The sequence below is a fragment of the Ambystoma mexicanum genome, chromosome 11, assembly GCF_040938575.1.
Source record: "Ambystoma mexicanum isolate Mex_15411 chromosome 11, UKY_AmexF1_1, whole genome shotgun sequence".
Lineage (NCBI taxonomy): Eukaryota > Metazoa > Chordata > Amphibia > Caudata > Ambystomatidae > Ambystoma > Ambystoma mexicanum.
The window spans coordinates 267,198,732-267,226,352 of record NC_090934.1 but is presented as its reverse complement, the minus strand read 5'-3'; the positions used below and the strand labels follow the sequence as shown (position 1 = coordinate 267,226,352).

General features: G+C 46.6%; 1 protein-coding gene across 1 annotated transcript in view; it reads left to right on the top strand.

Annotated features, from left to right (window-relative positions):
* The first annotated feature begins 5,972 nt into the window (after window positions 1–5,972).
* The window catches only part of MECR (mitochondrial trans-2-enoyl-CoA reductase), a 184,523-nt gene continuing 162,874 nt past the window's right edge, over window positions 5,973–27,621 (top strand). Inside the window, exon 1 of the mRNA XM_069623014.1 lies at window positions 5,973–6,199. Coding sequence (XP_069479115.1) covers window positions 6,060–6,199 — 140 coding nt within the window. The 5' untranslated portion in view covers window positions 5,973–6,059. The remainder of the gene's footprint in view (window positions 6,200–27,621) is intronic.

Below are 27,621 nucleotides of genomic sequence, written 5' to 3'. Positions count from 1 at the left end.
AGGCATGTTGTTTGGTGATGCTTTCGCCAAGGAAATAAACCAGTTTGTCGGGACATATTGGAGAAGGCTCAAAGCTCGATAAGGAGAATCTTTCCCAGTCAGGTTTTTGCTGGGACCAGAGGACAGAGGGGTCGGACGTTCGGTCGTTTTACGACTCACAGGAGACCCCAGGGACCGAGGGCCCAATGCTGGGAAAACCGCCAGCAGGATAACGTCTTCCTTGCAAGAAGGTGTTACGCCAGGAACAGGAGGGGGAGGGGAGCATACAGGCAGCAGAACACGCCAGTACTTTTGTGAGTACTATGATGCCAGCCCACGAAGTAGGGGGTGGAAAGATCTGGTTTTTGCAATCATGGCGCGAATTGTCCAGCAATGCTTGGGTACTTCCAGCAGTATCAGGCATGCATCTAGAATTCCTATGAAACCCCTCCCAAGCGCAGGAGCCAGCTCCAATATTCACAGTGCAAAGCGAGCAGTCACAGTTATTCAACGAACTGCGCAGCCTAGCAATCAAAGGGGCAATAGAGCGAGAAGTGCAGGAAGGTCCGGGTTTCGTCAGCAACATGTTCTGAAAAAATGGGTTATATACAGACACTTCAAGATGGAAGGTATCAACCTGCTGCGAGATCTACTCAGGATGGGAGATTGGCTCTTCCGCTTGGATCTCAAAGACGCCTAGCTGACCATTCCTATAGCAACGGAACACCGGTGGTGTCTCCGCTTCAACTGGGGCACGGAGCTATGGAGGTTCACATGCCTCCCCTTTGGCCTAGCATCCGCACCATGGGCCTTCACCAAGATCATGTGTCCAGTAGCAGTGGCCATTCGCGAAAGAAGGATAAGAAAAATAATGTACCTAGACGATATACTGATTCTGGGTCAAAGTGCAGTGCAGCTGCGAGAACAGGAGGCATGGGCATGCAACTTGGTGCCATCCCTCGGCTTCATTGTAAACACAGATAAATCAGATATCCGGCCCGCTCAAAGAATAGAGTTTCTAGGTTTTGTGATAAATACCAAGAAAGCCTCACTGAAACTTCCAGCTCAGAAGGTGCGAGCGATAAGGAAAGAGCTCAGGACAGTGATTGCAAAGAAAGAGATTTTGCTGTGCAATCTAGCTCACATAGTGGGCCTCCTCGCAGCTTCAATTCAGGCGATTTTTCTGGGGCCGTTGCATTACATAGCCCTCCAGAGACTGAAGATCAGACATCTCAGGGGAGGACTAGGTCATCACCAGTTTGTTACCCTAGAACAGGAAGCGATCACAGAGCTACAATGGTGGTTGCAGAACATGGAGGCCTGGAACGGCAGAGCAATCTTCGGGGACACTCCAGACCGGGTGATAGAATCAGACGCCAGAAGGGCAGGCTGGGGGGCCCGATGCAGAGATTTGGAGACAGGAGGGAAATGGTCCCAGGAGGAGCTTCAACTCCATATAAACTGTCTGGAACTCCTAGCGGGACCTTTCGCAGTCAGGACGTTTACCAGGGATAGAGCCAACTGCTGTGTCCTTCTCAAGATGGACAACATTTCTGCCGTCTGATATATAAACAAACTGGGAGGGTCATCTTCCAGGATGTTAGCAGAATTAGCAAAGGATTTTTGCCATCATTATCTGCACCAGCAGATATCAGTGTCTGGAGAGTATTTGCCAGGAGCTCAAAACGTAGTAGCGGATTGGAATTTGCGATATCTGGTAGACTCCAGCAACTGGAGATTACACCCGAGCGTCTTCGCCCAGATTCGCCATCTCTGGGGACCCATGGATATAGATCTATTTGCCACGAGACTCAATGCACAGACCCCCATATTGTACAGTTGGAGGATAGACCCGGAAGCAGCAGGGACGAATGTGTTCCTGCAACAGTGGACGGGGGCAGTACATTACGCATTTCCTCCATTCATCATGCTGACGAGAGTATTGGCGAAGGTGAGGCGAGAGCAGGCAGAGCTAGTGCTCATAGTTCCGATGTGGAAGTCACAGCCGTGGTTTCCAGTAGTGATGGAACTTTCTACGGATTTCCCGAGAGTGCTTCCTCACAGGGAGGACATTCTTCAGGATCCGAACGGTCGATTTCATCCGCTCGCTCATAGCGGAAGAAACCCTGTATCTGTTAGCTTGCAGGGTTTCAGGCAACGATGGCAGCTGCCGGGCATTTCACAGGTCGCTGCAGACTGTATTAGAGACTCATGGGCACCTTCCACCATCAGGAGCTATGGTGCAGCTTGGAAGCGCTGGTCCTCATTCTGCGCAGACCTCGGCACTGATCCCGTTTCAGCTCCTCTAGTACACATGCTAAATGTCTTCGCTCAAATGTTTGAGGAAGGTTGTACTTACAGGACAATAGGTGTCTACAGGTCAGCGATATCAGCAGGACATGACAAGGTAGAAGGACACCTGATAGGGGAACACCCAGCCGTCCTACGGCTCTTGAAAGGAGTAAAAATATGTAAGCCACCCGAGCCCAAGTATTCGGTGCTCTGGAATGAGCGAGCAGTATTTCAACTATTTTTGACCTGGCCTGAGAACAGAGAGCTATCTCGATCACAGTTAAAAGAAGTTAGCCATGCTTCTATGTTTTATAGCTTGCAGGAGAGTTTCAGATGTAAAGGCGTTGGAAATAGACAGAAAGATCTTCTACCTAAAAGGAGTAGCCTTTAATGTAGCGAATAGGACTAAATCAGATTCCTCCATTATTTTATACCCATACTTTCCAGACAACGCTAAACTGTGCGTAGCTCAATGTATTAAGGACTATGAGGCTGTCATGGCAGAGTTGAGACCTAGAGGAGTTACTCAGCTGTTAATTACGTGTAGGAAGCTTTTCATGCAGTTGCAACACCTAACATTGCGAGATGGGTTAGAGAAGTAATGCACTGGGCAGGGGTTGATATATCCCAATTTTGCGCGCACTCAGCGAGGGGAGCAATGGCATCTAGAGCATTTGTGGCAGGCATTTCCTTGCAAGATATCATGATATCTGCTGACTAATGCACATTCAAGACTTTCTATTTCAAGCCTGTTTCGCAGATAGCGAATAGAGTGATTAATAGCTTTGAACAAGCATAATGCTCGCCTCCTGTCACGCCATAGAATGAAGATTGTCCAGGCTTACAGCGCAGGCCAGTCTTCGTTCTATTACATACAGCCTTCTACAAAGGAGGCGAGAATTATATCCCGCCATAGTGGGTCATGAACATACGATGACTGTTGTTTAAGTATGTTAATGACAGGCATATGTAAAAAGCTACCTGAGTGGAAGGGAGGATACGTGTCAGATTAAATTCAAGGAAGGAGTGTCCTTCACCATCACATGGCCAAAGTTCCAGCAAAGATGGACTATTCAAGTTTGCGTCAGTTGGTTAAAGCTGACTGTTGGATTTGTTCACTTACATTGGGTGGCTGCCAAAGAAAGAGGGGTTGGACTCATTAAGGGGGCCTATTATAGTTATGGTCAAAGCCTGATTGGACGAAGTGAGATAGTCAAGACTACATACATCCCAGAGGATCATGGGGCTTTGTAGTTTAAAGAGACTTTTACTTCAGTTCTTCCAAACTTTGCTACCCCTGTTTTGTTTTTGACCTGTTTTGTTTTTTGAATGTGTTATCAAGGTTTTAACGAAAGTAAAAGATGTGTTAAAGTTAAATTGCTGTGGGAGTAGTAATGAAGAAGTTAAGCATAATGCTCGCCTCCTATGTCTTTAATAAAATCAAGACTGGCCTTCGCTGTAAGCCTGGACAATCTTCATTGGTCATCAAATTGAAAAAAAAATAGTTAATAGTGTGAGTTCATTATTAAAAGCTCCCAATGTTCATTGTAGACAAAGTGCTGGAATCTGTCCTAGTGGAGGTTTTCTATCACTATGCTTTTCGAGATTGCAGGCCTGATTCACAGAAGCGTTTTATAATGGCGCAATCCCATATGAATACACTATGTGAATCAGGCACCGAATCTCTTCTTCAGGTGATGTGAACTCAAACCATTGCTGAAAAATTAAATCAAAAATCTAGTTACTAATGAATAAGTGAGATATACAAGCATAAATAAAATGTGTAGATTTATTAGAGTGCTGTTCAAAAAGGAGAAAGAAAACTAACCTGATATTGCAGGTGAATGTGTCTCACACCATAAAGGTGGGTATTGGCTGTCACTAAAAGCAGCTAGGGTCTTCCTTAGAGCTCGACAATGTAATAACGTCCCTATGGAGTAAAAATATAGGGTCAGTTCTTTATATAGCGCTTTAAGCCAAAGCGCTTTACAATACAAATACAAATGTGAGAGAGGCATATATGCAAACATGAACAGGTCATTAGAACAATGAGTAGAACTATTTACAAAGGCGGGAGAGGAGGGGAGGGTAGAGGAGGGGGTAGGTGAAGGGAGTTACGGTGTAGGATTTGAGGTAGGGGGAGGTTGAGGGGGGAGGGGAAGGGAAGGGGGAGTGATCTGGTGTCCTCATTGCCCTTGAGTAGTATTTGTTACTAATTTAAGGTCAGAGGGGAAGGAGAGAGGATGGGGGAAGGAGGGGGCAAGGGTAGGAGGGGAGCGGAGGGGTAGGGAAGGAAAGTCAGGGGGGAGTGAAGGAGATGGGTTTTCAGGGAATGGCGGAAGGATGAGTAGGTAGGGGTGGAGCGGATGGAGAGCGGGAGGGAGTTCCAGTGTAGGGGGGCCAAGAGTTGGAAGGAGCGGAAGCGTGAGGAGGCACATGGGACTGGGGGTACAGTGAGGAGGTAGAGGTTTGCTGAGCGAAGAGAGCGGGAAGGGTAGTAAAATGAGAGGAGGGAGGGAAGGTAGGGGGGCGCCAAGTCATGGAGATGTCATGGATTTTATAATGGATGATGTGTTGCATGAGGGAATCTGGGGGCTCTGTGGTCTAATCTGCTTTGTGCTCCTTTCCCCAGCCATCATTCTTCCCACGTTTGCAGGTCACGCATGCTCAGCCTGTTTTCTTTCTTCTGGCCTGAAAGGGGCACCACAGGAATCAATGGGCCATGCCTGTCACTGGGGTGGGGGCTATAACTATTAAAAGCAGGCTTTCTACATGCTGGGCACACTTTTGTTTCCCAAATGTGCATCTTACACTTTCATAGAAAAAAAGTCCTTTCCAAACTCAAAAATGCTTCCAAAACTTGCATTCACTAGTTTTCTTTGAAATGTGCTTCTTTTTTTGTCGGACTACCACACAAATACTCTGTAATTTGTGTGCCCTTTCCTTTGTGTTTTATCACAGGTTATATTTATAAAGAGGTTATTTGCTTGTCAACCTGCTTAATCACAAATAAATGCTTCTGTTGGGCTGCCAGCAGTCATTGGGAAATTTAAGTGTGAGTTCATGAGTGCTAACTTTTGATTTTCACTAGAGGCAGAAATGTCCGCACCTCTGCCCTGAACATAAGCAAGCGACCAGCCCAACCCATCCCCTGGCCAAACACATTTCATAGCACTTTTATATGGAATGGCAAAAAGTCATACGATTAACTGCCACTTTTTAACATGTAACATCTCATCAACGGTCTCTCAACCTGCTGAGCTACCCTGGTAGCCTTCTACTGTAGAGTGTGCCTATGGATCCCTTAATACACTAAAAATCACTGCATAACCAACAGTATTTTGGGTGCACCATTGCCATGGAAGTGATTTAAAGTGGAATTGATGTACAGTGGGGAGGAGTTTGGAAAGAAGCAGTATGAACGAAAATGCCAAATTTTTAAATAATATTTTGAACATTTCCTTTGAGGGCAACTCAACTGCCAGCTCCGCCTCCTCCGAACTCCGCCCCGCCTCCAAATCCGGCCTTTGTTGGATCCCCCCTTTAAATGTTTTCCCTTTCCACCAATGGATTTAAAGAGGACCAACGTTTCTCTTTCCCAAAGGACCGATGTGCCATTCGCACAGTTCGAATCCAAACCATCACAAGTACTCTGGACACGACTTGCTAAAAAGTGAATACCATTCCAAGATGGCTACCAACTCTCCCTACACATGATAGTTTCGGTAGTTGCAGTCCTTCTTCTCTGTCGGGGAAGGTGGCATATATTTTGATGCACTGCTGTCAAGATGCGGTGGCTCCTCGGTGTCACGGCTGTGTTTTACCGGCTGAAAGTCCGTGCCACCGGGACATGGAGCCGGCGAGGCGTGAGTGGCCTGTCCCGTGCGCTGGTGTACGAGAAACATGGGGACCCCGCAGCCAGTCTGGGGTAGGCCGTTATTCAAACAAGGAATATTGTGTTTTAGAACATTTAGCAATGGCAGGAAGGCACGTTAGAATGTTTACTTATCGATTTGATAAAGAGTCCCAATCCAACATGGCCACCCGGGGTGGCATAAACATAGACGATGCCTTATTAAGTGTGGTACACAAAGTGCTCGAAATGGCAAGGACAAAACTGCAAAGAGTTTTAGTTGATCGTTGCCTAAGTTAACGTTTCGAGATAGGAAAGACTTAAAAATTCCAAGCCTAAAATTATGGTTGTCATAGGTGCAACAAACAAAAATAGGAAAAGCAACATATAATTAGGAACTCGCACTCTTACAAGTTACAACTCACATATACAGTGCATATATATGGCAAGATTCCGGTGCACATGGGAGCGTTATTTCGTGAGAGAAATCGGGAGCCATAAATGTACCCATAGGAATGCATTGGGGATCGATTTATTTTAGGCAGGAGAATGTGAAAAATAGCAATATTTTTCACTGAAAAATTGGGAGTCTCCCACCTAAATCGGGAGGGTTAACAAGTATGACAGTGTTACCATAAATATAATAGTATACAATGACTTGCATACATAAGTACAAGGATCATTTTAAGGTGTAAATAATACAAAAAATCCCACCAGAACTCACCTCTGTCCCACTTGTCGATGTATTGCTTTTTTCCATCTTATCAACAAATTAGATTTGATTTTTTAATTTTATGTGTTTTCAAGGCACACAATTTCTATGAAATCATCCACAATTTGTGCATTTGTTTACGTTAATTGATATGTTAAATGTTAAAGGTATTTGTACCGCGCACCGTCACCAACGGAATTGGTCCCCAGGCGCTCTGGCGGATCTGTAAACGATAAGGTGGGATGGGTTAGTAAGGTGAAAAGGGAGTAGGATAGTGAGAGGAGTGGTGTTCTGTTGGCAGCTTCAACTCGGCATACACCGGGTGCTGAGCTTTGGTGCGGGTATTGGATCGGTGTCAGTCCGCGTGTGCTGTTGCTCCGGCTTATGTGTTGTTGCAATGTTGTGAAGTGCGTGCAGCTTGTGCAAGAGATGGTTGTGTGAGTTTTTGAGTGAGATAAGTATGCAGAGTTTGAGCTTATATTGGTTAGTGGGTTACCTGACCTTTAGCATGCTGACATTCACAGTTTTATCTAAGCGTGGAACCTGCTGGCCTTCACCATCCTATCTGGAAGCGGCGCAGGCCAATGTTCAGAATCCTATCTAGGTGTGGGCATGCTGATATTATGGCACTATGTTATTGGGAGGTAAGATAGAGTGGCAGTGTTTTTCTGGAGTAGAGTAATTGCTCTACACCCCACCCATGATACACACCTGCAGACACATCTTGGAGCCGCCAATGTCGGAGCCGCCAATGTCTGAGCCGCCCTTGGCCTTGGGGCCCTTGACGTTAGGAGCTGCTGGGCAGAGGGCTGCCCTGCAAGGGTTCATGACATGTGGCCAGGAGACCAATCAGGGTGCCGGGGGAGGGTTGGGAGGCAGGATTGGGCTGGGGAAGGAGGGGGGATGGAGGAAGGGGACTGGAGCGCCGAGCACGCTGGAATGCTGTTTCAAAACACTTTTGCATTGTTTGAAATGGTAGTAGGGACTCCTGGGGGCAAACTCACCGTGCGCCAGCCTGATATGTAATATGATATCATAAGTCTCTTATACCATGCCTGTACAGAAGTGTTTCTAGGCGCGACAAGGGAGGGAAGACGGAGGACTAAACAAATGAACTCACTAGGCCTTGTGTAATTCAGATCATGCAAGTGCGAACACAAGTGCAGGGGGGGAGGGAAAAGGGGAAGCACAAGGGAGGGGGAAAGGGGAAGTGCGATCAGGGCAGCATTGCTCTGCGTAAGTGCAGCCAGGGCAGCGTGCCTCCGGGTAATTGCATGGAGGCAGGTGACTGTAAGGTAACAGTTACACCCTATAAATGCGTGGTAGGCCCGGGGGCAGTGCAGGGGTGACTGGTCATGGGAGAACCTGGTACCCAGTGAGACTTGCATAGCCAGGCCACCAGTCAGCGCAAGTAGGTCAGCAGGGGAGAGAAAGAGGGAGAGAGAAAATGAAAGCAGAGGAGAAAAAGAAGGTCTTGAGCTGCTTCCGGAACTTAATGTGGTCCGGCTCAAGTTTAAGAGGGACAGGGAGGCCATTCCATAAAGGATGCACATGCAGAGGAGTGAGATCTACCCCCCACTCTCTGCCTGGAGAAGTGCCTGACCCTCTGAGAGTTAGCGGTGTCTCAGCAAAGTGCTCGAGAAGGAAGGTGTTTTGGAAGAGAGAGTTGGATGTATTGTGGTCCCTGGCCCCAGAAAACCTTGTGGACGATGCAGAGTGTCTTGAACTTGATCCTTGTAATCTCAGTCTTGTTCTGGATTAGTTGCTGAGGCGGAGAGTAGAGGAAGTCAGATTGAGAAAGAGGCTATTGCAGTAGTCCAGCCTAGAGAGAACCAGGGCTCTAGAGACGGTGAGCTTCTGGGAGAAAGTGAGAAAAGGAAGAATACATCTCAGGAGGTGCAGCTGGTAGTTGGCCTTCTTGGCCAGGTCTGTGATGTGAGGGGCGGAGGAGAGCGTGACCCGAAGATGACATCCAGGTTTTTTGCCTCGCAGAAAGGCGAAGGAAGAGGGCCCAAGGAGGGCGGCCAGAGTGAGAGGGAATTCGGGAACAGGGTTCCCAATGAAAATGATCTCCATCTTACTGGCATTAAGGCAGAGATGGTTAGAGGCGCACCAATCCTGAATTGCAGATAGACAGTCAGGAATGAGCAAGAGAGGAGAGGAGGCTGAGGGGAGCCTGAAAGAGAGCAAAGTGTCATCCATATAACACTGAAAGTTGGAGGAGAAGTTATAAATAAGGTGTGCCAAAGGGGCCAAGTAGACATTAAAGAGCCAGGTTGAGAGATTAGAGCCCTGGGCAACAACACATGTTTAGAGGAGGTGGTGGAGAGAAAGTTTGACCTTGGAGGGTCGGTCCAGGAAGGAGGAGGACAGCCACTCCAGGGCCCAATCCGTGATGCCCAGGTTCACATGGAGTCGGTTGATCACAATGGCGAGAATGACTGTGTCAAAAGCAGAGGAAAGGTCAAGGAGGATGAGAACAGAAGGAAGGCTTGAATCGAGATTAGTGAGCAGATCTTCACAGGTGTTCAGGGGAGCAGTTTCTGTGCCTCTGGCTGCTCTGATCATCAGGTCATGGAGACAACCAACAGATTCAGTGTGGAGAGTAAGCTGGGAGATGGCCAGCTTTTCCAGGAGTTTGCCCAGGAAAGGAGTGATGGAGCGAACCCCAATGTAAGCCCTTCAGGTCGTAGGGGTGAGCTATGGCCCTTTCGAGTTTGCTGTATGGGAGTTCTGAGCAGCAGGGTTTCCACCACCATATAGCATCTTGTGCCTGGGCGGCGAGTAAGTATACGTATAGATCGGGATAATCCAGGCCACCAGAGGTGTACCTTGGTGATAAAGTGTCAAGTGCAACACGCGCCATGCCAACTGCCCAGACGAGCTTGGACATTAGTGGCCGGGCACGCTTCCAGAACCACACGGGTGGTTCCGGTGGGACGTTATTAAAAATGTTGAGCATTTTAGAGGCTACCACCATCTTGCCAAGCGCGACACAGGCTGCCTGGGACAGGGGAAGACATGTCCAAACCCCGGCTTTCATGACCCCTATCCCTAACCCCCTCAGTTGCAACAGCCCCCTGACAGCAGTGAGGTTACAGGACCCCCACAGTGACTCCAAGAGGCTTAAGAACCCATCAACCGCAGACCTGGAGACAGTCCAGGCTCCTTTGGCGTCAGGCTCATTATCAAGAATAAGGCAAGACCACTTTGGGCCTTGATCCAACATGGAGGCGCTTCCTGCAGCTCAGTTTCATGAACTGAAGCATGCAGGCTAGTGTTTTGGGTGTGGTCGAATCTTCAGGTGTGGCTGGCTATATAAGCCACGCCCGAACTGGCATTCACGCTTTGCATTATTCTGCACTCCTGCAGCGTAACGCTCACCGTGTCCAGCTCCAACTCATCTGCTTCTCCGGCAGCTTGAATCTGCAGCATCATCCCTGGATTCCACCGACAGCCTGCAAGAACAAGAACAGCATTATCAAGAAACACTTAACTGTGAGTAGCAGCTCTAACATCCAACCACGCATCAGTTCGCGCTCGGTGGTTCGCCCATCTCCGGAGCGCTGCGCGGCCTGCAAGAGCAAGAACAGCACTAGCGAGGAACAATTACCTGTGACTAACAGCTTCTTCATCCGTCTGCGCTCGGTGACTTTGCCATCTCCGGAGTGCTCTGCAAAGTAAAGGACAACATTAACAGCTGTTTCTAACATCCCGCTACGCTAATCAGTAACAGTGACTGAAATAACACGTAAAACACCATTAACGACTTACCAGCATACCCGGTCACCGAACAAACTGCATTCCGGATCATCAGCGCACTCCTGCGTGAAGGTGAGAAAGGAATACAGGTTAGCAAACTGGCTCACGTTGTGCAGCACTGCGCTTCACGCTAAACTACTTACCTCAGCCTTAACAATCCGGCGCTGTGGCTCCACAACAGCAACAATCTCTGTGAAAGAGACATTAAGAGCAAAGGAGGGGAAAGAGAACACCGAAAAGCACAGGGAACGAAAAGAATACCGGAGAGGGAACAAAGACTAAAAACACTCACCTGAGCACACAAACAAGTCGGTGTCACAGCCGGACTGGACCCGACACAAGGGCACATGACCAGTGAAGTAACTAGGCCCTCAGAACGTCCTCAACTAACACGTGTCCCTGCACAGAGACGCAGGACAGAGAGCTTCACGCACAAGCAAATAGGGTGAGGCATAACCTTAAGGGAAGGGAAGGGGCTTGTTCCCCTGGTAGGGGTGATTCTGTCTGAAGACAGCTGGTTGGTCAGTACCGTAGGCTGTGGGGCTGTGTATAGCAGACGGACCCATTGAATGTATTGGTGACCCAGACCAGATCTACGCAGTATTACGATCAGGACGGGCCATTAGACGGAGTCAAAGGCCTTCTCAGCATCGAGGGCAGCGGTTATGATGGGGACTTAACTTTGTGCATCACAGTAAAGAGTCGTCTTGAGTTGTTTTGGGTGGATCTACCAGGGATAAATCCGGCCTCGTCGGGCAGGACTAGGGCAGATGTGTGGTAGGAGGCGGTGCGCTAGCAGTTTAACCAGGATTTTGTTGTCAGTATTAATGAGGAATAGGGGTCTACATGATGCCCAAATTTGAGGATCTTTGCCAGGTTTTAGTAGAAGTGTAACCACTGCCCTCCTGGTGGATTCTGGGAGAATTTTAATGTTAAAGGACATTTGTAACACGCACTATCACCACCGGAGTGGTCCCCTGGCGCACTGGCGTCTCTGAAAAAGGGAGGGAGGGCGAGTTAGTGGGATAAAGCAGGAAAAGTGCAAGTGAGCAGTGATGTGCTGTTGGCGGCCTCAGCCTGGTGGTTCCGTTGGCTGGGCCTGGGGTGCTTGCGGCCGGTAGTTGTTGTGTACTGTTGTGGAAGTCTGTGTGATTTTTTTATTTTATTTTTTTTTTTTTCAGTGTAGTGAAGTTTGTGCGGTTTGTTGTGCTGTGGGTTTGTGGTTGTGTTTGGTTTGGAGTTGCAGAGGGGAAATTGTTAGTGGAATTGGTTAGTTGGCATCTCTATCCTGAGTTGAGGCGCTGGGCTTGTGTAGTCTCTCCTGTTGCGCCACAGATCTGATCTGGGCCCATCTTGCATTCAATGTCCTTTTCAGATCTGTCTCCCACCTCAACATGCCTCCCTCACAACCCCACCAGTCCTCCCTTCCTACTCCTTTTGCCAGAGCATCTGCCAATGTCCACCACTTAGCTAGTGTGCTGATTGTCAGTATCTTGACAATTCAATTGACACTTGGTACCTGGTGGCAACTAAGGGGGGTCAGGGGGTGAGGTTGTTGGTGGGATTGTCTGGGGTAGTTGAGTCCGTCTCCATGGGTGTCACCTGTTTTTCAGTCTATCTGGTGTCATTGTCCCGGTACTGTGGGAGCTTTCCTGTCGGTTCTGGGACTGTCAGTATCCTTTCGAGTTTAGTCGTCTTTTTTTCTCTGTTTCGGTTTTTCAGTTTGAGTCTGTGGTCTTGAAGAGCCAGGTTTTTAGTAATTTTCTGAATTTGTGGTGATCTTCCGTGTTTCTTATCTCTTTTGCAATGTTGTTCCAGGTTTTTGCGGCCAAGTGGTAGAACGAGGTGCCTCCAAGTTTTTTCTCAAGGTATGGTTTTAGTTTCAGGCGAATTTCGTTGCTGGATCGGAGGGGTCGCTTTGGTTTGTAGATTTTTTTTCTTTTGAAGGAATTCTGCTCCTTGTCCTCTGATTGCCCTGTGCGTTATGCACATGGTTTTGAAGGTGATGTGATGTTTTACTGGGAGCCAGTGTAGTGTTTTTAGGGCAGGAGTGATGTGGTCTCTTCTGGATAATTTTAGGAGTAGTCTGGCTGCCGCATTTTGGATTTGTTGTAGTTTCTTCAGGAGTTATTCTGGTAGTCCGAGGTAGAGGCTGTTTGCATAGTCGATTCTTGACATGATGAGGGCGACGATAGTGAGTGTTTTGTGCGTGAAGGAGAGGAAAGGTAGGATTCTTCTTGCCGTGTGGAGGAGGAAGAACCATTTCTTCACTGTTGCGTTTATTTGTGGTTCTAAGGTTAGGGTGTTGTCCATCAGACCTCCTAGGTTCTTTACTACCTTAGATGGTGTAGGTGCAGTTCCCATTTCCGTTGGCCATGGGATGGCGGTTTCGTTCCCTTGGCCTTTGGATATGATCATGATTTCGGTCTTTCCTGGGTTGATTTTCAGTTTGTTGGTATTCATCCAGTTGAAGAATTCTTTCAGACGGTCGATTAGAGTTGAGTGATCCGCTTCGTTGTCTTTGATTTTGTAGATGATTTGAGTGTCATCGGCGTAGTTGTAGCAGCTAATGTTGTATTTTTTGAAGATTCTGATGGCTGGAGTCTGGTAGATGTTGAAATATAGTGGTGATAGTGAGGATCCTTGTGGTACTTCAGTCGTTAATTCGTGGAGTGGACTTGAAGGGTTTAATCCATATGGTTTCTGTTCTGTCTGAATTATTTATTCCAGAGTAGTGCTGTGTCTGTCATGCCTATGTCTTCTAGTCTTTTGGTCAGGGTGTCATGGCTAACTGTGTCAAAGGCTGCGGAGAGGTCGAGAAGAATAAGGGCTGAGGTTGTGTTCGCTTCTGCGTTAGTTTTGAGGTCATCCCAGATGAAAAGTAGTGCTGTTTCCATTCCTCTTGCTGGTCTGAAACCGACTTAAGCATGGTCTAGCAGGTGGTGTTGTTCTATGTGCTCTTGGGGAAGTTCATATACGTAGGTTTCCAGGAGTTTTGCCAGGTAGGGAATGTTTGAGATTGGCCGGTAGTTGGAGAGGTCTTCTACGTCGCCACTAGTATTTTTTTAGAAGTAGCTTGATATAGGCTGATTTGAAGGTCCTCGGCACAGTGCCTGTTGCTAGTGATAGATTTAGAAGGTCTCTGTAGTATTCTGATGGGGTTCCTTGTGCGAGGATTGATTTGTAGATGTCCGGGGGACAGGGATCCATGGGTGACCCAGCTTTCTTGCTGTCTTTTACCAGCAATACGAATGCCTCTACTGGTATTTCAGGAACATTTTTGAGTTTGTGCTGTGGTTCTGCGTTAGGTTCGTTTGGTTGTATGCTGCGGTTGGTTGGTCTCTTTTGTATGGTTTGTCAGATGTCATTGATGTTTTTTCTTGAAATGGTCTGCCAGGTCATTGCAAGGTTTCTTTGAGGGGTTTGGGGTGTTATCGCAGCCTGGTGGGTTTCTCATCTCTTTAACAATGTTGTGTGTTGGTGGCATTGGTGATTCTGTCATCATAAAGCCTTCTCTTCGCCTTTTGAATTTCCTTCTTGTATGCACGGATTGGTTTTTGGAACAGTGTTTTTTGTCTGGGTTGTATTCTTTCCTCCATTCCAGTTCCATCTTTTTGTTTTCCTTTTTCATGGTGTTTAATAGTGTTGTGAACCATTTTGCCATTGCTCTTTTTTTTGATGGGGTGAATGGTTTTTCTGGGGTGATCTTATTTATTGTGTCTGCAATCCATTTGTGTAGTAGTTCCGCTTTCCCGTTTAGGCCAGCTAGCTCTAGTTCTGTAGTTGAGGGTTTGGTTAATTCCAGTTGTTCGAATAGGTTGCTTTCTTTGACGTGTTTCCAGTTTCTTTTGGTGGTGGTTGCGAGTTTAGGAGGTTGGATGCGTACTTGGGTTGGCATGGTGATCATGAATGGGATGATGAGGTGGTTGCTCCATAGTATTTGTTGAGAAGGCCAGCAGACAAGGACTCATACATATTGCACAGGTGTGGTGCAAGGATAACTGAGGACTCATATAGTTCAGCTGACAGTCCATCTTGATCCAGGGATTGAACGCCAGGAAGTTCGCAAATCATTCTACGAATCTCCTCAATGGAGGGGGGACATTCATAGGGTGAGGGAGTAAGGGGTCCTCCAGCCAAGGGTGACCTGGCCTAAGTAGGATCGTATGTCCTCAGCAGAGGCGTTCAATTGGCACGAATATAGTCTAGTATAATAATCGTGGAACATTTTATTGATCTGACTGGGCTCACAGGTCAGGTTCCTATCTGGTTCCTCTACCTCCATGTCCTTTATCTTTATGGATTGCCCAAGCCAGGGTGCGGCTAGGTCTACCTCCCTCTGTATATTTAGTTGCCAGGATAGGGTGCCCCATGTATTTGTCTTCTCTGAGTGCGGCCTCGGAGTGCTCCAGACACTTCTCGTAGAGTAGGTTTTCGAGCTCGGTGTAGCTGCCTCGAACCTGTCTTTGTTCTTGGATTTTGATTTCCCCTTCTAAGTGATGATGCGTAGTGCATAGGGATTTAAGGACACCTGCCTCCCTAGAGATGCAGCGAACCCTAATGCACACCTTAAAGGCCTCCCAGACCGTTCTATAGTCGGGGACAGAGTTTACGTTGTTGTGGAAATATTCAAGGATTTCGCCTCGGATGCCATCACGGAACAGCGCATCCTCGAGGGCACTAGTGCGGAAGTGCCAGCAAGGGGGGCAGCATAGCGTGTCGAGGACAAGGATCAAAGCCGTTATGGCAGAATGGTCATACAGCGTTCTCGGTAATAGTCTAGTGGTTTGTGTTGTGCCAGCCAAGGGGAGGGACATCATGATGTAGTCTATCCTAGAGCATGTCCCATGTGCCCACCGAAAAAAAGGAAAACTCTTTTGTGTTGGGGTGAAAGTGTCTCCAGATGTCTACTAGGCCGAGAGTATCAGCAATGACGTCCCAAGTAGTGGCAGCCTTGGAAAGTGTTGATTGTGCTGTATTTGAGTGGTCCAGGTCTAGTAATAATGCCATGTTGAAGTCACCCACCCATACTACTTCTTATGTTGGGAATGTGTGGATCATAGCAGCACATATCTGAAAGAATTCAGGAGAGTTTACATTGGGAGCATACACATTGATAAATGATACTTTAAACCCAAAACAGTCACCGGTAAGCAGGATATACCTCTCTTCCTCATCACATATCTTCTCATGTAAACAAAATTGGGCCGGGTGGTGTATATATATTGCAAGCCCCTTGATTGGGATAAAAAGGAAGAGCCATATTGATGGATCCCCCTGCCCTTGGCCAGGGGGAATGGAGCATCCTGTGCGAGGTGCGTTTCCTGCAGGCACAGCACGTTGATCCCCTCCCCCCCCCTGTAGTACAGCATGTTTGAATACCAACCAAAATTTCTTATCTTTGGTGACTCCCCGTATATTCCAAGACATTATATTCAAGGATTCACCCCTCAACGTCTAACGTTTGAGTGGACAATATTGAAATGCATTGAAACGTCCTATGCGGCATGCCGCCTCCATACACTTCCATGAGTCTCTTGCTTCCAGCCAGTGGATAAGATTGCAACTGTGAACCCAGTCTGATTGAGCACCTTGTACGGAACATGAAACTGCCCACCACTCCCCACCCACACCGGAAACAGCAGCTTACCGGTAAATAGCCCAACCCAATTAACCCCAACATTTTAGAACTATGGACACAGTGGCTGCACCAATGAGGTGCTGCACGCGACCATGTAGCTCAAGTGGCCAGCAACCTTAACACAATGTCGTACTATTGCGGTTCAGACAATTTGTTCCTCAGATTTAGAGAAGATGTGACATCAAGCCTCTGTAGGCAACATTATTCGGCCCACTGAGCAGGGAGTGAGCCGGGGCGGGCGGAAAACCAATATAGTGGCAAATTAGCTGGTCCGGAGGGGATCTGGATCAGCCATCGTCTTGGCCGGCTTGGGTGTCAGCAGAGTCAGGTAGTTTGGAGGCAAACCGATCCACTGCTGCAGGGCTTGTGAAGAACCAGGATTTGCCATTGTGGAGGATGCAAGGCTTAGGGGGGAACATCATAGTGTATTGCAAGTTTTTCTGTCTGAGTTTGTATTTAACATCTTGAAAAAAACTATTTCCGTTGTTCCTGTACTTGTGCGCTGAAGGCAGGAAATAGTCTGATTGATGAGCCGAATCTGAGTTCGCCCTTGTCCCTGCCCGCCTTAAGGAGGAGATCTGTCTCTGGAATTGAGGATCCTGGAGATGATGGGCCGGTCAGGGGCACCAGGGGCAACCTCGGGCGAGGGAGCGATGGGCCCTTTCAACCAAGAACATGTTGCACAGCAGGGGTTGGTCAAGTATTTCTATGAGGAGCCTTTCAACAAATCTCTCCATGTTGTCTATCTGGGTGGACTCTGGGACCCCAATGATGCGGACGTTGTTCCTACTTGACCTCCTTTCAAGATAATCATTCTTGGCTTCTACACGTCTCACAGATTTTTGTAGCACAGTGACTTCCTTATGCAAAGATGATAGCCTGTCCTCGTTGTCGCCAATACGTTGTTTGGCTTCAGTCATGCAGCCACACAATTTATCAATCTGAATAGCAGAGGTCTCCACCTTGCCTGTGAGAGTGTCTATTTTGGATTCCAACTGCCCGTGCTGTTTGTTAGGGTGAGGAGAGTTTGATTTAGGGTGCAAACATCTATCGCGCTGGAAGAGGCCAGGTCCTGGCGTGCAAATTGGTCAATTTCTGCCTGTTTATTATTTTCCCCATCATCAGAAGAGAGGTTCACCCTATTGGGGACCTGTCGTGAGAGGTCAGGTGGGATTGTGGGGCCCTGACCAGACTCTGTTCCGGGTGCTCCTCGCGTGAATGCAGTCCAGGAGAGAGGAGGGGGGACTACTGATTCCAATGCGTCTCCATGGGCCCCTTGTTTGGAGACTAAGGCAAGGTGCTAGAGGCAAGGGGTATGGCACCCCGAAAGAAGAGACTGCAGTCCAGGCAGGGGCTCACTCCGCCGCACCCCTGGTGGCACCCTCCACCCCCCCTTCAAAAATTTAGTGGCAGGACCCCTGGGCCACGTGCCGCAGGTCGCAACCGGACCCCTGTCTACGGGGGTCCGTGTGGCAGGAATATGGGGCCTGCAGGTGTCCTCAGGAAGGTGGAGGTGATGTCGGCACAGGATGTGTGGCTTCAAAGCATTCCTCCCATTCTGGCTGGGGGACACTCCACTGGATGTTTCCAATGTAATGTAATCAGGCCCACTCACACCCCAGAGGCAGGGCGCAGCGCGCCAAAGCCCCAAAGCCGCAGGCCGCTCCTGTATCCCCATGCCCGTGGGCTAGGACCGGGAACAAGTGTATAGGGGGAGCGGATGGGTGGCGTAGGGGCGGGCTGGGGCCGCTGCAGGGAGCAGCGTTGGCCGGCCTCCCGCAGCAAAGGGGGAATGATGGTGCTGGGGAGGTCCTGTGGAGAGGCAGGAAGACAGGCTGCTGGCGGACCGCAGGAGGTACCAATGCGGCACTACCACTCCCGAACAGGGTCGGGTGTGAATCAGTGCATCCCTCAGTGTCTGGGCGCAGATGTTGGGGTGAGGACAGCCGCTGAGGCCGCTCCTTCAGCACCACCGCTGGGTTGAGCACCTCACTCCGGGAGGTAGGGCGGGCCCAATGCGAGGGCTGCAGTGGAGAGCAGTCGAGGCAGCAATGGATCACCAGTATGGAGAAGCTGTCTAGGAGGTAAAGTGGGCGCAATAGTGAGGATAATGCAGGAGACTTCGGGCTGCTGTGCCAGAGCTCTTTCCGGCTGCAGCCATCTTTTAGCCGCACACCAGCGCCCCCCATCAAACGCCCCTTTCTGTAAAATGCTGCGAGAGATTGCAGAGGAATGTGTGCTGGATCCGTATAAAAGGTGGGGCTTCTGGAGAGAAAAGCAAGTCGACCACTGGAAGCTGAAGTAACCGAAGAAGATGACCGGAGACGCCTATAGACCCTTTGCAACACTGTGAAGCAACCACTGCTGTCCTGACCCCGTTTTCTGTGCGACAGAGGAACTCCGAAGAGGACAACTCCTTCCCTTTGACTGATGGGAACAACCAGTCCCAAGACAAACTTTGTTTGGAGCCATCACCCGAGGTCCTGTGAGTTTCCAGAGCTAAGAAACTCCAATACCAGGAGACCTGCTGTCCATTCCGAGTGAATCGTCGAGAAAAGGTCAAACTTGTCCAAATCTTTGCTGAACCCTCAAGGACAATCCAGTGATCCGATCAACTCGCCCAGACCCCCTCAGCAGAGTGCAGGACTGTAGGAAGCGAAGATTGACCGGGCGATTAATGTCCTTTGTTGGTGCTGCAGAAAAGGCGTCAAATCCACAGAGTGAACGAAGAAGTTGCTGACGGTCTTGCCAGAGGTCCTCCCTCGAGACTGCTGCTGAGAGAACCCGTCCATTGTCCTGCCTTTTGTCATTAGACCAAGGAATCCGGAGGTCGGGTCCAATGCAGCCCCTTCAAAGAGAATCCAGCCACAGCGTCTTCTTCAATCCTAAGGTACTTTGGGGAAAAGGTATTGCTTACCTGATTCCAGAAAGACTCTCCAGAGCATTAAGGTGCACTCGGAGGTGTCCAGGGCAACCCCCTCTTACCTCTGACTCAAGCCGCTGCTTGTGTCCCTTCATCGGTCCCTTCATCGAGTCCTTAATAGGGTCTCCACCGTTAGTCATTAACTTGCTGTTTCTAAAAGACTAGATACTTGAAAAAATCCACAGGAACTTGCACGAAGACTGAAGACTGAAGCAATCCGGATCCACCTGCGATCACACCGCATTGCTCCATGGGAGGGTGCCGTCACCTGCCTGCCGCCTTCCCTGCCCTGGACGGGAGCGTGGAACAATTGGAGCGCTCGGAGCATTTGCATAAGGCTCCGTGAGGCAACAGACACCGCGGCCCCCCACCCGGTGACCGGTTAGGAGAGGGATTGCCGTATGGGTAGGGAGGAAAAACTGTTGGATGTTTGGGCTTGTGCGCCCAACCAATTGAAGAGAGACATGCACCTGCACGCTTGGGCTCGTGCTTCCAGCCAATCAGAGCGAGACCCGGCACGTCGGCACGTAACATGTGGGCTGGCCCAGCAGAGATAAACCTACAACGTGCAACCGGGCGCTTTTCTCTCTCCTCAGTGATTGTGGTTACCAAGCAACCACAAACTCATTGTTGAACGCCGCAGTTGAGTGTGCTCATTCTTCCACAAGAATTCTTCATTGTGAAGTCACAAAGTATTCAGCAGCCAGAACGTTCCTTCGTTATTCTACAGTCCAAAGGTGCTACATTATTAAGTCATAAAGTAGCGTGCAACCTGTACATTCCACTAAATTGCGCAGGGACTAGAGTACTGAATAGACTATTGTTGTGTTCTCCTGAGACAATAGCGAAGTCGCACTACTGCAAATTGGACCCATTGTTCTACACAGTGAAATAATAAAAGCATGGCTGAAGCAATTCCTCCACCTGCACCTTGAAAATTACATTGTAGCCATAGGGGGACACAGATATAGTGCAGCCAGAAGAAAGTCACTGCTGCTCCACAATTTGGGTCCTGAGGGGCGGATTGTCTTTGATGGTCTCACACCAGGCGCAGAAGAAGAGGCAGGTGATGTTGATGAATACCTTGTAGCCATCAAAAAGATTGAAGAGCATTTGGAGCCTAAGTAAAATATGACGTTTGAAAGACACAGATTTTTTTCAACGCGCCCAAGACGGCTCTGAATCCCTGGAATCATATGTAGCATCTTTAAGGACGTTAAGCATGTGACTTCAGTGATTTGACAGATTCCCTCATAAGGGACCAGTTGGTATGATATACCAATAGTCTCAGGGTCCAGGAAAAGTTACTTGCAAAAGACGTGACTTTAGAATAAGCCATAGAACTTATCCGCAGCATCGAACAAACCTCTCAATGTGAGAGAAATGAAAATAGACAAGTTGCGCAAGGTGTGTGTGCAATGGCACCAAGGAAAAAGTCAACATCCAGGAGAGATTGGTGGAATCAAAGATGTTCCAAGTGCGACAGCCCAAAGCACTCAACCAACACTTCAACATGCCCAGCCAGATTTCGGACTGTTTTAAGTGCAAACGTAAAGGACATTTCGCCAATATGTGTAAAGAATCTTGAATAAACTTAGTGGATCAGAGGGAACAGAGCAGTCAAAAACAGTCAACCCACCACCAGACCATTGGAAGGTCCGCCTGTCAAAGAAGGAAATACAAGACATATATTTCCAATCTATGCTGTTTCAGGTGAATATAACTAACCTGTTGATAACTTTATGGTTGACGGTTTTCACTTAAAGATGAAAGTCGATTCAGCGTCCCCTTGGACCATAATTTCAGAAGACACGTTAAAAAATGTGCTTGGCAAGGATCCTGAAATTCTAGTCCCTGCTAAAGTCCAAATCTGTGGATATGGACCATTATCCTGATTGGTACATTTCAAGGCCATGTGTCATATAAAGGAAGGAAGTGCACTGCAGATATATTAGTGGCAAAAATGGGGCATCACTTCTAGTTTGGGATGAACAGAGGAAACTGGGAGTTCGTATTCAGGCGAGTGCTGCAAATCCTATAACAATCGCAGAAGTGGATAATAAATGGACAAAGGAATTTCCGGAAGTGTTCACTGCAAAGTTAGGAAAGCTGACCAATTTTGAACCTGATATCAAATTGAAAGGGAGAGCGCAACCTGTTGTGCACAAAGTGAGGCCAGTTCCTCTAAAATTGCGGCAGCAGCTTCGAGAGGAACTTGATGACTTAACCCAAAAAGGTGTTATTGAGGGTACCGAGTGGCTTTCCCCGGTGGTACTGGTTACCAAGAGCAACGGAAATTGCAGACTTTGTGTAGACCTTAATAAAAAAGCATTTATAGAGCGACATTCCTTACCTGTTATAGCCGAGACACTAGCCAATTTAGGGGAGCCTAGCTGGTTCTCTGTGATTGACTTATCGGCCACTTATCAAGTGCCCCTGTCGAAGAACTTTCAGCATGTCACAGCCTTTGTCACTCCTGAAGGGACTTTCAAGTATTTACGTATGCCTTTTGGCTTGGCATCTGCTGCCTCAGTTTTTCAAAGAGTTATGGAGGAAGTTCTAAGGTTGCAGTGTTTCAGGATGATATCCTAGTGTATGTTGATTCTGAGAGTTAGCATGATTGTGTATTGAGACGTGTGCTACAGAGATTGAGACAGGCTGGCCTCACCGTACAGTGAAAGAAATGTAGAATAGGTGTCAGGGAGGTTGAATATTTTGGGCACAAAGTATCTGGTCGAGGAGTGTCACCCAAGGCTAGCCTGGTTGAGAACATTTGTAGAGTCCCAGTACCAGTTGACACGGATCAACTTAGATCATTCATGGGAATGGCTGAATTCTACCACAGATTTGTTGATAAATTCGCCACCATTTCAACACCCTTGAGGAATTTACTCAAGAAAGGTATACATTTCAAATGGTCTGAAGAATGTCAGGTAGCTTTCACAGCCATTAAAGAGGGTATCTCTAAAGCTCCTTCATTAGGTGGTTTTGTAAGCGGGAGGAAGACACTTCTAATGGTGTATGCCAGCTTGTCCGGTCTGGGTGCCTCATTGTGTCAAACAGATTCAGGAAAAGAAGTACATGTGATAGCATTTGCCTCCAGACCCTTGAGGGGAGCTGAAAGGAACTACTCAGTAATAGAAAGAGAAGCCATGGCAGTATTCTGGCCCATTCTACATTTTAAATTTTTCTTTGGGGACCGGAATTCCAAGTAAAGTCCGACAACAAGCCTTTTGTGCAACTTTTAAGTAGCAGTGATTGGGCTAAAGGTTCCCTGAGAATCTCTAGATGGATGGTACGGTTACAAGGGTATAATTTCAAGATGAGCTATATCCCTGGTAGAGATAACGTGGTGGCTGACTGTTTATATAGGCTTCCAGTGGAAGGTGCTGGGGACTCAACATGAATGGTCAAGGAGGGGGACATGACTATTTCAGATGTTGCAGGGTGTGCTGTAAACAAAGATGAATGGCTGGAAGCAGACCGGAAAGACACGATTGTGCCTAAAGTAAAAGAATGGAAGAAAGGGGGATGGCCCAACAAAGAAGTGTTGGACAGGAGTTTTGATCGCTATCACGAGGTCAAAATGGAATTGAGATTGTCAGAATATGGGGTTAAACTAGGGAGGGGTTCCAAGATTGTTCCTCCCTTGGGTATTGGAGTCTGGTCATCCTAGCTCACCAGGGCCATGTAGGCATGAGTGGCACCAAAAGATTGCTGAGAATCTTTTTGGTGGCCCGGTATGGACAGTGAAGTTGAGAAGAGAGTTTGATTGTGCAAGGAGTGTGAGAGAGCAGATAAAGGAAAGGTGGTCAGGGAGATTCCACTTAGTCCAGTTCAGGTTCCAAGAGAACCATGGAAAAAACTTGCTGTAGACATAATGGGTCCCATACAAGGACTAGGTGATGGGATTACATTTTTGGTAGACTATCACTCCAAATGGTTGGAATGGAGAGCTTTAAGGGACGCCACTACGAATGAAATGATTGCATTCTTTGAAGAGATTTGTTTTAGAGAAGGATTTCCCACGGAGATAGTCACTGATAATGGGGTGCAGTTCTGCTCAGACAAGATGAAGGAGTTCTTAGGGCATTTTGGTATTAAACATTTACGCACTGCATTATATCACCCCAGGGGAAATGGTTTAGTCGAGAGAGCTAACGGGTTTATTAAAGGAGGAATACAGTTAGCGCTTTTCTCTGGTTTAGAGTGGACTGAGGTGTTAAAAGAAATGGTTTGGAGCTACCGCGCGACACCCCATTCCATCACTAAGATTTCACCTTTTGTGTCTTTGAAGGGCCGCCAACCAGCCACAAAATTGTGTCCAGGTTGGTTGGAGGTTGCTGGGTGTGTTTAGGTAAATCGACAGGAAGTGATTAAATTAATTGCTGACGCCATCCCTACAGATACGGTGCTTATCTTGGCTTTATATGCATGTAATTAAAGCCATTACGGAGCATTTAATTTTCTTCGGCATACCGTTTACGCTGTATTTATTTGTATTAAAAAGCATACTTTCCTCCACTGGATGGCAGTAGAGGGCAATAATCTCCATATCTGAGTGTATTACACAACTTCTTTTATTAAATCACTGAAAGTACAATGGGGTTAACTAGATTTTTGGGACTTCTAGTTTACCATTCAGGCTTAACATGTTGATGTAAGGATTTACATATTGCCATGTGGTGTTATTAAGCAATTTGAGTTTTTGGAAGTAAACTCTTTAAGACATCATTACTGTAGGCCTTGAAATCCAAACTATTTGTACTGAGTAACGGTTGGAAGGTATGTGGTCAAATTTGCAGAGTGGATTAAAATCACTGCTTCACTGTTAAGCCAAGGTTTCTGATCCTTGTCCCCTGTCCCCATATTCCACTCTGCCTCCCAACCCATCTGTCCGGACATCCTACTCCCTCCTTTTTGGATGCAACCAGAAGACCACTAGTTCCTTTTTTCCACTTCCACCACTGATGTGATTAGCAGTCCTGGGCTGAATTTGCTGTGATGCGTGTTATGTCCGAGATGCAGATTCTTTGCTATATAGAAGGAAACCTATCGGGCAATCAAGACTGCTCTCCTAGGATGGAAGTAGAAGATGGGGGAAGGTACAGTTAAGTCTTTAATACTCAAGGAGTTCATGTGAAGTTATATTAAACAAGCAGCAAGGAGTAAGCCAAGAGACATAAACTTTGTCATGTGCATTATATAAATGGTCACTACTATTAATGCTACAGGTCGAACAGTGGAACAGAGGCCAGTCAGGCTTTTTTAGTATTAACTAGTTGGAAATAAATCACTTGTTGTAGCAATTTCTATTTTTGCTAAAAAGGCACGGTGGCAAAAGTATTTGTCCAGGATCACACACTTTAGGGTTGAAGTGGGGCTTTGGGACCAGTTTTCAACTTATGCAGTTGCCTGCATTTCTTCCTAACTGTAATTGCCAGAATTATGGTTTTTGGCTTTGTACACAAACAATAAACCAGTAAAACTATAAATATGCCTACCATAATGCAATTCAGCTTGCATGCATTTTTGGTTATTTGAAGTGATATCGCTAACTAGTGTCTGGCGATCCACATTAATTTCCTGCAGCAGACAGCGGGAAAGGTAGATTAGCAGTTTGTGACTTTTGCTAAAATTATGTGTGCAAGTTCCTGTAAGTAAATCATACGCCAACAATTGCTTACTCACACTCCCTCTGCAGGCAATACATCAGTCTCAATATATAGTAGGTCTTAACAGAATTTCTAGGCTCTAGAATTTTGAAAATGAAGTTGTGTAAGTACCAGGTACTTGTAAATTATTTTATGGCAGAATATTTTCCACAAGTGTAATAAAATGGTTAAAGCCAAGCCAGACAACTTTGATCTACATCTCTTTTGGGCTGCGGGTCTGATTTTACGGATGCATTGGGTGTGTATGTTGGATCCGTTTTACACTCTTGCAGAGGGGAAAACTCATTTTTACTCTCTTGAAATTGCATTTACGCTCTAATTTGAAAAATCATGCGTAAAATACTCCCACCTCAAAATCCTATCTGGAGCACTGGCTGACGCCCAAGATGAATACAGACAAAGACTTGATTCCATCTCTAAAGTAAAAGATGTGGAGTATGAAGTGGAGGATTTGATATTAATAAAGAATCCCCATTTTGGATTTAAATGTTTGGAGAGTAGGTTCCTAGGTACCAAACGAATTGCAGCAATACGTGGAAGTGTGGTGATACTTGAAGGTGGTGACTGCTGGTCGAAAGCGAAATTGGTTAAGAACCCGGCAACCCTTGGTAATGAAGAGATGGGGGTGAATAAAGAGGATGCTGAAGTGAATGAATATTTGAGTGTGGAGTTACCGCAACCAAGTAAAGCAGGTGTTAAGAGTCAAGACACCAGTATGGAGACATCTAAGGGGAGGATAAGGAAAACGGCTAACCGCTTTAAAGATTTCTGTCTTGAATAATCCTGTTAATGATTCATTGTATATAGAAGTAGGGAGATGTTATGTTTTGATCCATCTGATGTATGTTTTCATTGTGAGGTGTTAATGTTCTATGGTACTTGTCTTGTTTACGTTCCAGTCTGAGCTCTAGAGTGTTCGAGCTCAGACAGTTGATGCAGGTTTTTTCCCCTCCTGCAGCTGTGTCTGCTGCCTGCTCCCTTTAGTTTTAAATAAACCTCCCCATACCCATATTTCAGCGTCCTCATTCAACAACTAGCATCTCGCTATGTGATCATTTGTCTCCCCTGGCCCTTTGTCCCTTCTTCCGAATCCCTTAAAAACATTCCAAGATACCGGCTTCATTTACAACAGGTGGCAGACCAACAGGGATCACCACATTTGTAAAATAGCGAACATCTGGGAATTGGATACAGTAGTTTCTATTACTGACAAATGTACTGGAATGGAGCAATTAAAACAGATGTTTCTGCATCAATATCACAAATTAAGATGGATGTGTTACACACACTTTTTTGGGACACCAGTGAAATTGCACATAATTAACACTTCATTTATGGACACATGCTAGCACTGTATATCTCACAGTAGAACCCCTATCATCTGTTATGAGTGACACATTAGTTCTTTTTGGAAGTATGTTTAGGCCAGTATACAGGAAATCCTGAGATTTTCACATCCACTCACTAACTCCATTGTTATTTTTGGCTTTGTGTGCATCTCTCAAAGACAACACTAAGACACTTCTTGGTCTCATGTTGATGTCTATAATCAAAACGACCACAGCAGACTGGAAAACTGCAGACAAACATCACTATCAGACTTTGCAAGTTCTTTAAAATCCTGCTAGACCTGCAGATTGAGTACCTTTAGTTTACCTATTCGACCTAAGAGGAATGCTTTCAACCCATTGCGACAGGTGACAACAATTTTACCATCCCTTTCTGTAAAATGGTGCATGTCACCATAAATCCACTTGAGGTTTAGGGCACTGCTGTCACCCACACAGATGCTATCCACGCACAGGTTGTTTGTAGTAAATGTCAAAAGTTTCAAACATCCCAGAATTTAATTGTACTCACCAGCAAGGTAGAGTGCCATGCAAATGGTACCCATACACTGTCATAAAAATTACTCGACTATGCTGATGGTCGAGTAGATTTTGAAAGGCCTGACTATGCTGATAATGGACAGATTCTTTTGTGTCATTAGATGCCCAAAAATCTTTAACACTCACTCCTTCCTCTCCTAAATAAAGAGCAACAGCTTATTATCCCCTTTGGAAAGCTACACCAGCAGGATGGCTCACACCCGACTTATCAGATCTTCATACCTCTGCCAAAGTCACTGCATTAATTCCACTTATATGCCTCCTACCTCCACCCGACGCAGCCTCACTCTTAACACAACACCAACCAGCAAGGATATACACCTTGCCATTATCTACACCAAAAGATTCACGGAAGCACGGATTGTCTGCTGATTGGCTTGCAAAGCGTATGGATAAACCTATTGCTCATAGTTACATTGCTATAGCACTGCGTCTTACTACTTATCTATTTTAGGTGTTTTAGAATTTCCATGTACAATGCGGTCATAATCTGGTTTCAGAATCTGTTTTGATATGTTAATACCTTCATTTTTTATTATTAATGTTGGTAATTTATCTACTGACAAACAGAAAAATTGTTCATCATACTGCCTGGTTCTCCTTTTGATCAACATTTCCAATTCAAATGGGTATATAAATATTTATTTATCTTTGCTTTTTAAATTAATCTTCACATAGCTATGTGACCTATTTCTTATATAATTATTTCCTGAAAATTAATACAAATATATGACCACCAAAAATGTTGAAAATTCCATGTTTTTGAAATTCAGAATATGTCAGTGCTTAACATTTTTTATGTAACTAACGTCCATGACAAAAAGAAGTAAAGTTATTTTTTTAAAAAAATAGGGATTTCTCCTCATGTTTTTTAATTTTTTGTATATATCTGAGA